Genomic DNA, 12829 nt, shown 5'->3' with positions numbered 1-12829 from the left:
TAAGTCCTTTAGTCTCACGCAAAAAAAATTGTTAATTTTGTTTTACTTTCATTTGTTAATTATTTTCTTATTTAGTGTGTAAATAGTGGTATAATTCAAAATTTGTCTAACAGTTGTAAAAGATGAATAATATTTAAGTGGAGCATTTGAAAAAGTATCATGTGTTCAAATATCACAGGATGACATTTGTTTTTAAAATGGTAAAATACTATAATTGAACGACGAGCTTCAGTTGATGGATCCTTAAATATGTTTATTTAAATGACACTCTTGTAAGACACTACACGTTTTATTAATTCAACCGTCAATATTTTAGGTCTTCTATTGATCATCATTTTCGACAAAAATCACCCAAATAAAAAGTAACATGATGGTTACATTAAATGGTGGTCATCTTAGTGTTTTTGTAAAGCATCACAAATATTTTCATCATCAATAATCGGATGTCTTAATGAAAAAGAATTTGCCATTTTTTTTTAAAAGTATGATCTTGTTTTCAATGATGATCTATGCGTGGTGACAAAATATAGACGATTTGAATTAAAAAAAAGTTACGTAGTGAGTTCCACAAGATGTCTCAAATTAGTTTATTTGAAGGTCCCAAATTAGGAGGAGATTGAGTTAATATTAACTTGTCACTTCGGAATAATATATGGAAGTCGTTCGTAATGGTACGAGTAGTACGTACTTTTGCATCGAGGGGAAAGGGTCTATGCCTCGTGTTGTGCATGCGACCTCAACCAAAAATAGTTGACGAATAAATCAAGATGTCTGTAGTATTGGATTTGGAGTGATCCTGGTCAGAATTGGATTCCCTTACTTTTACCATTTTCTCAGAGTATACACTTCAACCTAATCTCCAGGAAAACGAACACTGCTGCATGCATGTCTTCCATGTAGCTAATCAAGATTTGCTTTGACACCTATTAGGCCGTCAATTTCTTACACCAACACGTTAATCCGAGACGAATGGTTTAACCTGTTAACGAATCGAATCACCAATTAAAAATTTGTTAAAGCATTGGACCGTTATTGGATCTCCGTTAAGAACCTAATAAAATATCGTCTACTAGATCTAAACATTAAACATGATAATTTCTTACATAATCCCTCTAAGAACCCGATAAGATATCGTTTATTATATCTAAACATTAAACATAACAATTTCTTGCATTACCCCGCTACGAACCCGATAAGATATTGTTTACTAGATCTAAACATTAAGCATGACAATTTTTTACATAACCCGTTAACAAAATTAGATCGTTATTGAGTCACCTGTTAAAAATTCGTTAAGATAACGAGTTTGACATTATATAACATAAGCTGTTAAGATAACAAGCATGACACAAATACGATCCGTTTGTTGGGCCTAGGAACAATGCACAAAAAGTTCTCACGGAAAGAGTAACCATCTTAAACACGAATGATTTTCGAACCCTATTTTATCTTGGCTGATTAGGTTTGACACGCAATTGTGAATTGTAGGCAGTAAATTAAAGAAAACGGGAAAAAACCAAATTAACCAAAAAAAAAAAGAAAAACGAAATAAAAACTGCATCGATTGATAATTCCTCTCCAAAACAGTTAAACATCAACAACATCAACTCAACTGATACACTTGGCCTACCACTTCAGAAAACAAAAAACGTCACCGAGAAAGAAATTAACAACAACGAATACTTTGAAACAAATAAACAGAAAATAATGACAACAATTAACTATGTACGCTCAATACACGTCTGCATACGGCGTACGTACGTACGGCTGCTGAAGCATGCAATATATACAGTTGGCTTGAGAATGGGATGGATAGATACGATCATCATCCATCCATCATTTATTAATTTGGATCTCCTCCGTCCGTCCTTTGACATCACACGATGATGATCATCTAGCTTCCAAATCATGGCAGTCAGACTGTAACGAAAGTCCTTTACATCAAGAGGTCGTTAACCCAGCCAAGATCCGGATCCGAGTCACCGGCTGAGGCAAACCCTTCTCCGTTAACAATCTCCGTTTTATTAATGTGCGTATTGGTATCACGATCAAATCCCAATAAGCTTCCATTTCTTGGGGAGCAATTTTCATCCCCACCGAAAAAATTGATTCCACGTCCTCCACCTCCAAATGGTCGGCTTGTTGGGCTCGGAGTGGATGGCGAAAGAATAAACTGTTGTTGCGGCTGCAGATCGTCATCAGAAGAAGCATAATTCATGTACATATCGAATGAAACGTCGACCCACCTCTTCGGAGAAGCAGCAGCGCCTGCAGCTGCAGCTTCATTGAATTTCATGGCTTCCATGGAGCTCATGAGCTCAGCAACCACTTCTTTGGAGGTCATCAACCCACCTGTGCTTGCATGCACCTGATCCAAACCCCCCAACCCTAGCCCACCACAGCGAGACATAACTGGTGAACTATGAAAACCGCTCACCGACGAGCAGTTACCTGCTGGCGACACAGGCGGCGACAAAGGATGAGACATACCGGCCAACAGAGTCGAAGTTGGAGACGACGTCGCTGCTGCTGGATGACAGAACAAGCAGCAGTACTGTTTGTTGTTCGAACAGGAACGCGGAGACCCCACCGGTAAGTGGTTGTTCAGGTGGAACTTCTTAGAACTAGCCGTGGGAGAGAGCACTTGATCCGCCGACAGAATCCTAAGCTGCCGTGGCGTATGCGCAAAGAAGCACACCTTCCTCTTGCAGTTCTTCCCGTCTTTGCAAGCCTCAGTTCTGTACCTCGCCGGGTGCAGCCAGCACTCGAACACTCCATGAGCAAACTCACAACTGTCACCGCGGCTGCATGATCCGCGGCGATAGTCAGCGCACACAGTGCCCGAGTAGTGGTGGCGACGCGGGTCCCGCCTGCGAGCCTTCTCTCCGGGATGGGCAAAAGGGCAGTCGGTCCAGTCGTGGCTGCGGCTGCGGGTGCAGCGCCGGACCTTAAACTCAAACATGCGGAAGTGGTCGGAAGAGTAGGGATCGACCTCGTCGTCGTCAGAGCCATCGGAGCCGGTGTTGTAGGGGAGGAATTTGCGGAGGAGGGCCTCGTCGGCAGATGAGAAGCGCGGGGATCCGTAGTCAGCTGCGGCGTACACGTCAGAAGAGGAAAATTCTTGGGGGCTGCGGCAGGTGAGGAGCTTCCTCGGTGGGATGTCAATGTTGGTGTCTCTGAGGAGGGTTTTCTTGCATGATAGGAGCTGGTGGGAGGAGTGGAACTTGTGCTGCTCTGCGCAAACACTACTCATTTCTGATTGATCTGATGAATGCAAATAACAATAATAATATCAATATATATACACCAGATAATTGCCTAGCCAAAGAGAGATGGTGGTGTTGATGAGAGGGGAACAAGGGGGTGGATTATATAGGTGGTTGAGGGAGACAAGTTTAGTGAGAGAGATAGAGAGGGGGGGATGATCGATGACGAGGACGGAGAAAGGGGTATGGGCAGAAAGATGCGTGGCTGCATAGCATTAGGGACGAACATGCAAAAGGGTTATGTGGCACCTTCACAGTTCACTTGGCACGCAATAGCTTGGCTATGTGTTTGCTTATTGGAGCATCTCCGTTTTCTCACAGCAAGTTTTTGGGCTTGGGTTCGGAAGCCAACACCTATATTCCTATTTCATTACATGCACGTAAAGACGGGTTAAAACTGTATATTTAAATGACAAGTCATCCTACTTAGTATTACAGTTTAATAATATTTTATTATTATTTATAAGTGATAAATCTTAGGTACCACTCTCGTCTAATACGAATTTGAACTATATTATTGTTAATTATTGTGAGGTTTAATCTACTCCCCACCTATTATTGTAGATCATACTGAAAAAAAAAATCAAAAAAGAAATGGGGCTCATGAATTTGAAAACACGAACAAGGGATGAGCATATGATCTACTTCCTCACCCTATAGAATTGATTCAATCCTTGATTTTTTTACAAAATTCTAATGAGGAATCTGTTTAGGGATAATATTGTAAATGAACCAATGAAGTGTCATCTCTCTTATGTATATGAATTGTATATATATATATATATATTTAAGATGTAATCTTATTTTCTTAATATGGTTTTACCCGCCTATGTCCACCAACCCAATCTAAACACGCTTCCTTCCTTCTCTCGTTTTGAACCTTTATCCTTCTTGATTGGATCTTCGATCATTTGCCTCTCCTTGCAAACCCTAAATCTTGACAATGACGACCTCTGCTTCTCCTTCGTCTGACTATGCATCTCAAATTCATTCTTCTCCACTCACGAATCCAAACCCTAATACCTCAACTACTACGATTTCATAACTAAGCGGAAGAAGAACAAAATTATGATAAGTCCGAATATTTTCCCAATATTTCCTATGTATTAGACTAACACATGAAGTAAAAAATTAGGATAAATCCGCGATTCAATCCTAAAACTGCTTAGTTACAAGCGGAAAAAATTACTAAAAATACTATTAGACTAATAAATATTTGGAATATCGTACTAATAAAGAAAAATAAATGACAATTTGCTCTATTAATCAAACCAATCTTGCGGATGAAATGCCCATCACTAGGCCCAATTAGGACAATGAATACAGCCCAAGCCCAAGTTAGTTCATTTAAACAAGAAACCCGCAAAAAATAAATTTAAATAAATAGTAGCAAAAGCAAAACAACGGGAGACATTGCACCGCCATTTGAAGGGAAGGGACGATGTACAAGTCGAGGCTGCAGGAGCTCTGCCAGCAGAGGAAATGGCGGTTGCCGGAGTACAACACCACCAAGGTTGGCCTCGATCATATCCCTTGCTTCTCCGCCACCGTTACAATCAATGGCTTCGACTTCCACACTGTGGATACCTTTAGGTCCTCCAAAGAAGCCCAAAACGACGCCGCTAAACACGCCTTCGACCACCTCTCTGATCATCCGCAACCCAAACCCAGGAATCCCATTCCCGTCCCTTCCTCTTTCCCTCAACCTTGTCTTCCCTCTTCCTCCTCCACTTCCTTTTGCTCAGGTAATCGCTCGATCTGAAAAATGCCGTTGATATTAATAGGAAGTTTTTTTATTTACTGGTTTTTCAGTTTTCCTTAATTTTCTAGGGTTTTTATTTTTTATTTCTAAACCCGCAGAAATTTGGAATTTTTGTGACTGTTGATTAACTATGTTAGTTAACATTTGTGTTTAATTATCTAGGATATAATTTACATCTCTTACGAAATTCGGAACTTGTGTGAATGTTGATCAAGTTACCATTTGAGTATAATTATCCTGGAGATAATTTATGTCTCTTTCGAAATTCGGAACTAATATTGATTAACTATGTTAGTTACCATTTGTGTTTAAGTATCTAGGAGATAAGTTATGCCTCATTCGAAATTCTTTGTGTTTGGTTATCTCAGAGATAATTTATGTCTTATTCAAAATTCGGAACTTGTGTTACCATTTGTGTTTAATTATCTTGGAGATAATTTATGTCTCATTCGAAATTCGGAACTTGTGTGAATGCTGATTAACTATGTTAATTACCATTTCTGCCTGATTATCTAGGAGATAATTTATGTCATTCGAAATTGAGTTCAATGTATTACTTTGTTTTCACATATGGGTTCTGTTATTCCAGCACTTCCTTCGACCGCGGCCGCTGATTCCAATACTACACATGAATCACCACAAATAGTGCAACCGAAGATTCAAGAAACGCACCAGATTCCTCCGCTGCCACTTCAGTTTAGTGGTAACAAATCAGGAGCCACTCCTCAGGCAAATGCCACCTTGTTGAGTAAGATGTGTATATTCTCTGGTTTGGCACTGAGCCTCAATGTTTTATGATCGTTTCACCGAACCTTGACGTTTTGAGCATTATTTCACAAATAAAAAATATATATATATATCCTGCAGCAGCTTTGCTTTGAACTTAATTTTTGCTGGCAACCGAGCCTATAAATAACATTTTTCATCTCAATGTTGGAGCTAGCTTGCTAAAAACTGTTGAAATCTAAACTTTTAACTTATAATAGATATGCAAAACAGAAATAAGACAAGTATATAATACCTTCAATTCTTTAGCTTCTGTGAATTGTCTGAACCTTGTCTTGATTACTTTAAGTCGATTTACAACTTATACTTTTCTAATATGGGGTGTAGATATACAACATTTTCACAAGAATCAACTGCAAACTTATGCACAGAAGAGAAATCTGCTTCCACCTGTGTACTCTTGTGAGCGGGAAGGTCCACCTCATAACAGTCGTTTCAAGTGTAGAGTAACTATTGGTGGACAGACATTTGAGGGTCAAGAGTTTCTTCCCACACTGAAGGATGCTGAACATGCAGCTGCAAAAGCTGCTCTAATGTCCATTCTTCCAAATGGAGTTCAAGAGGTGGAAAATTGTGTATTATATGCTCTACGTGTTTTTTGTTAAATGTGATTGTTTTGAGCATCTCTAAATATCTCTTTTGTCTTTGTTTCGTTTTCTCTTTTTCTTTCCATAGGATGATTCTGGTTTATTCAAAAACCTTTTACAAGAATTGATTCAAAAGGAAGGTTTTTCTATACCAGTCTATAGCTCAAGGATGTCTGGTAAACCTCATGTGCCAATTTTTGTTTCGTCAGTGGAGATAGAAGGAGAAACTTTTATGGGTCAAGAAGCAAGAAGCAAAAAGCAGGCAGAGTTGAGTGCAGCAAAGGTCGCTTACCGTACCTTGAGAGAGCGTAAGTGTATTACTAGCTGCAAATTAGTGTTGGCCGCTGTTTATATTCTTTTTAATTTATTACGATGTTTCTCTATGGAAGTTGACGTGCTTAAGATAGTTATGTTTCTTTTGTTCTTTTTTTTTTTTATTAAAGTTGTGTTTGTATTTTCAATGCATTCGTTACATCAAATTTCATAAATATGTTACCTATAGTTCTTATGGATTTTTTTTTTTTTTTTTTTCAATTTCATAGCTCTAAGTAACTATCCTATGAAATAGTTTTTTTTTTACAAGATGTGCTTTGCAAGACCTTTTCCATTAAAAATAATATCAGATGATATGGGGAAGCAAAAGATGAATAGATCTATTGTATGCTTCACAACATTTTGAACCGTCCTCTTCAGGTAAATCAAGTCAGCTACCTTTGGTCCCATCCTCTGCTCGGAAAGGGCAAGAAGCTTCCGAGATCTTATGTTCAAGTTTCCAGTCAAACCCAGCTGCTGAACTACATCAACAAGCCAGGCCTGACGCACCTGCGATCTTTTCTCCAAATAGGAATACTAAAGAGCAGAAAAATGAGAAAAATGGTATTGTTTTCCCCGAAAACTCTTAGTCTTTTATTACCCCACTGCTATATTGTCGTTGCTTTCATATGTTTCAGAATGTCTTTGTCGGGACAAAATACGTACATCAAATTAGAGTATGCTGGTTAGCTATGAAAGTCTGATTAAACAGCTCTGATGTTTTTTTTTAACTAAGCTGCCAACTCTCTGAAAGGAGCTCTGGTTTTAAGGAGAGTAACAACAACTATTCTCTTTATGCCACGAATTGAATTTGGGTTGGACAGCTTAAATTCTATTTAATTTTGAAAATATTAATAGTTACCTTATGCTTAAAAAATAGATAAAATCACAGCCAAGAACCAGATCCTTGAACCCATTCAGAACCCAGTAGGTTTTGTTGATGGAGGATATGGCACGCGGAAAAAGGGATTGAAGCTAAGTTGGTGAGACGACAGTCCTCTGTTCGTGAAGGCAGAGAACTTTCAGGCGTCTTTTACTATTCACATAAGGTTATAAGGCATGTTATATTTCTAGCCGCACGATTCCACTAAAACGTATTGGACGGCTGATAGTGAAGGTAGAGAATTCATGGTCTTGCATATATGTGAATACTTCACAATTGCTGCACCCTGAGAGCATATATTAGAAAGCTAATAAAAGTAAAATCCATCAGAGAAGCAAATTCCATATGGAGTTCATAACGTGTGTGATTTATGGCAAGGGTTTTTCCTGCGTACATTAGTTAACATGTACCTGAAAGCTACTACGGAAACACTACAATTGCAATACAAAGACATTGAACGAAGGACATACCCTCTGTTGACTTTGTCGTTGACTACTTCTCACTAATGATTCAGTTTAGTAATACAAACAATCGTGCTTACAATTCTGATTGACACAAGGATAGTAAAAAAAAGTAAAGAAAACGAACCCAAACCCCAAATATTAGAGAAATTCATGGCATCACAGGCTTAACTCAGAATTTAAATAGGGTATGAACCATGAAGACGGATAAGAGATGTTGATATTCAAACATCCTCCTCTCTGTTTCTTAAATTATTGTATAACTATATCTTCTTATACTACATAAATATCACAATATTACATGTAATTGATGTTTTCATATCATTGGGCTTATCTTCTTTGATTACATTAATTGCAGAAGCAAAACGTCAACGCTTGATCACTGCATCTTCAGGACCCTGCACTCCCACGTCAGGTGGGGAAGGTTCTTCCTCTGATGTTGTACATGGCCGTGTGCAGGAGACGAACCATAGAGCTAGCCCTGTGTCCCAAAATGGCTCCACTAATTGCGTTATGGACTCTTCTCTTGAGCCACCAACTAAAAGGAGTGCGTACAACAAGATCTCTGTTTATTCACGCAAGTTAAATATCGAATATCCTGAAGGTACCACTATGTTGCCCATGAGCGATGAAACGTGGGTTGTTTGCTCACACACATGAAGGGGGAGGTTCATATAGGCTTTACTAAGGACCTGATTCAACTATGAAAGACCCATATGCTATGCTTTCAAAGTTAAAGTGCTTATAATGTGAAGTTATGTGCTTATAATACGTTGTGTTGCTCTGTGTATGAACCCTACTCGACACTCTTTTTCTATATACAATAGCCGTTGCCATTCTTGACTCGTGCATAAATGTGCTTTTTCTTTCTACGATGCATTCATTTAGTGTTAAAATTGAGTTATGTTTGTGCTTTGGGTAAATGTGCTTGCTGTTGAAGTTGCATTTCCTTTAAACTTTGTGTGAATGCACCATAAGAAAATCGTTTTTGCTTGTCTAATGAAAACTGGAAATGAGATATTGGAGGAAATTAAATTCATTTTGCTAAGAGAAGCAAAAGAAGTTAATTTCCTTCATTTGCTTCATTGATTTTGTTGAAATTTGGATATAAACTATACTGCAGCAAAAACTGGAGGTGAGATATTGGAGGAAATTAAACCCGTTTGCTAAGCGGAGTGAAGTGACCTGGATTAATTTCCTCCAACTCTCACATACAGCCTCTCCTAATGTGCTTGGTTCAGAGCACACACAGTGACTTGCTTATAGCAGGAAAACTTCCTCCTAATCTTCAATATGGATAAGTTTAGTGTGAAGAGGCTAAAGTACAACAGTTGTAGTTGACTGCATACCCAGCACAAAAGCATGTTCTTCCATAATCTCCATTTCTTTTTTCTCTTTTTTTTTTCTTTTCGAAAAAAATGAAAGCATAACATTTTTTTTATCCTTAAAAAAATGCACGAGTTATAAAGGAAATGCAACTTCAACAGCAAGCACATTTATCCAAAGCACAAACATAACTCGATTTTAATACTAAAGGAATGCATCGTAGACAGAAAAAAGCACATTTATGCACAAGTCAAGAAACACAACGGCTATTGTATATAGAAAAAGAGTGTCGAGAAGGGTTCATACACGGAGCAACACAACATATTATAAGCACATAACTTCACATTTTAAGCACTTAACTTTGAAAGCATAGCGTATGGGTCTCTCATAGTTGAATCAGGTCCTTAGTAAAGCCTGTATGAACCTCTCCCTTCTGCTCCTCACATGGGAGGTATCATCTGCAAAACCTTCCAACATGCTTTCTATAATGCTCATGCAGAGTTTTTCTAATCCCCTTTACGTTACATTGTATGGTCCATTTCTTCGTAGCTTGACGTTAATCCGTTGGATCTTGTAAAACCCTCATCCAAACCCCCTAGTGATTTATCTCGCTGACTTGGGTGTCAAAAGTTTATAGCTACCAAGCAGCCACTAATATACATAGTCAATGTCCTATTTAGTGGTTATAATGTTCCATTCCACACTGATTACAACTCGGTGGCACAAAGAAAAGCACACATCTAGTGCTTCTTGGGATTCGTATCTCACAATTTTGAGATTGAACTTCTAGTCTTGTTTAACTAGGTTTTTGTTAAATTTTTGTTTCCAACTATCAAGTTTTAGGGGTCTTCAATGAATATGCCTCGACTTCATTAATCCTTTCATGTGTGCTTGAAATATGTGAACGATATAATTGATATGTCTTACTTTTAGTGTATATTTTCAATGTATTTCAACTTATATTATGACACGTGATGTATCACATTATGTTCTGAATATACAGAAAAACAATTTCAAATGTAAGGGCTGCAAAGATATTTAGTAGAGTAGCTTTTATTCATAAATTATTAAATTATTTTATTTTCCCATTATTATTTTTCTATCTTCTGTATCATATTAATACATTCATGCACTAAAAGAATTCGAACCCTTTTCGCAGCAATCCCTTGCTTCTCTTCATAAAGTCTCAGTTGAGGCTGCAAAAAAAAAAAAAAAAAAAAAAAAACAGTAACAATTCAGTTCATAAAAATGTGCGTGCGTGCGTGTGTTTGTGTGTGAGAGAGAGAGAGAGAGAGAGAGAGAGAGAGAGAGAGAGTTTACTTGGTGCAATCCATGCTATTAGAAATAGGGAAACTAAGATGAGCATTGCATTTGATGGGAAGATCTTGGATGAGGGAGGCTACGAAACGAATTCGATAAACATCAGCCACGCCCTCAATGCATTCGCAAATACTTTGAGGTTCAGCCTCATCACTTTTGGCCATCGTGTTCAACGTCCGGACGGAGTTACAGCATTCGAGCGTAGGGTCAGCATAAAACCCAGTAAGAAAATTCAGGCAATTGCCCAACTCATACCACACACTAACACAGAAACTGGACGCGTGCGATGCCTTGGCAGATCCACAAACTAGCAGAAACATGGCTACATAGGCCAAAAGGCGAGGCGCCATCTATCGCGCGATAATAATTTGTAATTAACAGGCTAATTAAACTGGGATTAATTGTATATGATCATATGATGCTTTAGTAGTAGGACATGATTTAGATATAAAAACACAAATAAAGCTTCATTGGTTTTAGTAATCTAAGTAAGAAACGGCACGTTGTTCAGTTAGTTTGTTGATTGCTAGTTAACAAATGACTATATCATGCTTCATGAATGATTTGAATATAATCTAATATAATTAATTTAGAGAATTTAGAGAATTTATTCCTCCTAACACACCCGTAAACAAGGGTGGGTAGTTATCATTTCCTTAAAACTATCATCTTTTGCCAACCCTTATATTGAAGAAAAACTTTTTTAAGACTTAACTTGAGATTACATTACATCACTATCAGCCACTTAAAATTTACCACATATTACTTAAGCTTTAAACTTTTATTGCAGTGCTTTCTTTTGTAAAAGTATGGTTGTCCAAAACCTTCCACATGAAAGACTTGGAGATGCATCATACATACTTGGAATAAAGTTCTGTTGTGATAGATCTAGGAGACTAATAGAATTGTCCCAATCCATGTATGTAGACAAGGTGTTAAGTATTTCCACATGGAGGAATCTAAGAAAGTTTATCTTCATGTGAGATATGGAATTCACCTTTCTAAACCGATGGGACCTAAACTCCTGAGGAAGTGCAACAAATGAGTAGAATTCTTATGCTTATGCAATAGGAAGTCTTTGTGTGCCATGATATGGACAAGGTCAGATATTGCATATGTTGTGAGCAATCCTAATCGATATCAATCCAACCTAGGATCAAAACACTTAGCAGCTGACAAATGCATATTTCTAGATTGAGGAAGTGCAACAAATGAGTAGAATTATTTATGGTTATGCAATAGGAAGGCTATATAGATGCAAATTTCTAGTCTGATGTTTATGAGAGGTGGGGCCATCAGTTGGAAGAGCAAGAAATAAGATGTTATTGCTATTAGCTACGTTCTTTCATTGGCTAAAACCTAAGATGCTCTCGTAGAAATAAAAGATGATTGCTGCTGCCACATCATAAACGTGGAATATTGAGGTTGTCCTTGCCCAACTTAGTTATGACATTCAAAAACCAAGGACTAATATATTGCCACAACAAAACAGTTTAAGGTGGGTAAAAGTTTAAGCATCTATTGATAAAATACATAAAGCTTTTTCCTTTTATTAACTTCAAGAAAAAGTGTTGATTTTTTCATTATTTCCCTTATGTCTTACTAGCTTTATACACCACCTGAATTTAATGTTTTCTTGCCCACGTAGATATATAGAGAAGAATTCACAGAGACTATTGGGACATATATTATCAGATAAATTGATGTTAATTCTGATGGAAACTGTGGATAAAGAAGGAACCTATCGATTGCGGTTGGATCTCAGGATGAGGGGACGACTTGTTTGACATGGTCACACAAGGCAACTTGGGATTTATCAAGCGCAACCCTATAGAGGTGATGGAGACTCCATCAAAAGAAAGTGTTTTAGTGTTAGCAACATCCAATGGCCATCCTCTTGTAAACTCAAATGTTAAATTAATTCTCACCAATTCTTATGGATTTTGATTTTGATTTCTATTTATTGAATGGAAAGACAACAGATCAGGTAGAGAAAATGTCAGAGTTGTGAACGTATGCTTTGATTTCGAGTTTTTACATTTTAAATGGGCATAAAAATAATTATACATATTAAAGTTGATTTGTGAGATTAGTTTAGGTAGTAAATTTGAATTTAAAGAAATATT

At 37.6% G+C, this 12829-nt stretch overlaps 3 protein-coding genes across 3 annotated transcripts; 1 reads left to right on the top strand and 2 right to left on the bottom strand.

Moving 5' to 3' along the window:
* Nucleotides 1-1717: 1717 nt before the first annotated feature.
* Nucleotides 1718-3253, bottom strand: LOC137749423 (zinc finger CCCH domain-containing protein 2-like). Its single transcript, XM_068489518.1, has one exon. The coding sequence runs from the start codon at nt 3251-3253 to the stop codon at nt 1937-1939; it is 1317 nt and encodes a 438-aa protein (XP_068345619.1). The 3' UTR covers nt 1718-1936.
* Nucleotides 3254-4691: 1438 nt separating this feature from the next.
* LOC137708854 (double-stranded RNA-binding protein 1-like) lies at nt 4692-10402 on the top strand. Its single transcript, XM_068448011.1, has 6 exons — nt 4692-5011; nt 5618-5776; nt 6142-6377; nt 6490-6709; nt 7095-7277; nt 8416-10402. Exons 1-6 carry the CDS (start codon nt 4708-4710, stop codon nt 8715-8717), a joined length of 1404 nt encoding a protein of 467 aa, XP_068304112.1. The 5' UTR covers nt 4692-4707; the 3' UTR covers nt 8718-10402.
* A 297-nt stretch (nt 10403-10699) lies between these two features.
* LOC137708909 (non-specific lipid-transfer protein 13-like) lies at nt 10700-11053 on the bottom strand. Its single transcript, XM_068448070.1, has one exon. It carries the CDS (start codon nt 11051-11053, stop codon nt 10700-10702), a length of 354 nt encoding a protein of 117 aa, XP_068304171.1.
* Nucleotides 11054-12829: the final 1776 nt, after the last annotated feature.

This window comes from Pyrus communis, chromosome 11 (assembly GCF_963583255.1).
Source record: "Pyrus communis chromosome 11, drPyrComm1.1, whole genome shotgun sequence".
Taxonomy (NCBI): Eukaryota; Viridiplantae; Streptophyta; class Magnoliopsida; order Rosales; family Rosaceae; genus Pyrus; species Pyrus communis.
This window is presented reverse-complemented; position numbering and strand designations above follow the sequence as displayed.

Bases quoted from the DNA above. Each gene is read 5' to 3' on its own strand.
- LOC137708909 (XM_068448070.1), bottom strand. From the start codon at position 11,053: ATGGCGCCTCGCCTTTTGGCCTATGTAGCCATGTTTCTGCTAGTTTGT.
- LOC137708854 (XM_068448011.1), top strand. From the start codon at position 4,708: ATGTACAAGTCGAGGCTGCAGGAGCTCTGCCAGCAGAGGAAATGGCGG. The intron at 5,012-5,617 runs GTAATCGCTCGA...CTGTTATTCCAG, and splicing joins CTCCACTTCCTTTTGCTCAG to CACTTCCTTCGACCGCGGCC. The intron at 5,777-6,141 runs GTAAGATGTGTA...TATGGGGTGTAG, and splicing joins GGCAAATGCCACCTTGTTGA to ATATACAACATTTTCACAAG.
- LOC137749423 (XM_068489518.1), bottom strand. From the start codon at position 3,253: ATGAGTAGTGTTTGCGCAGAGCAGCACAAGTTCCACTCCTCCCACCAG.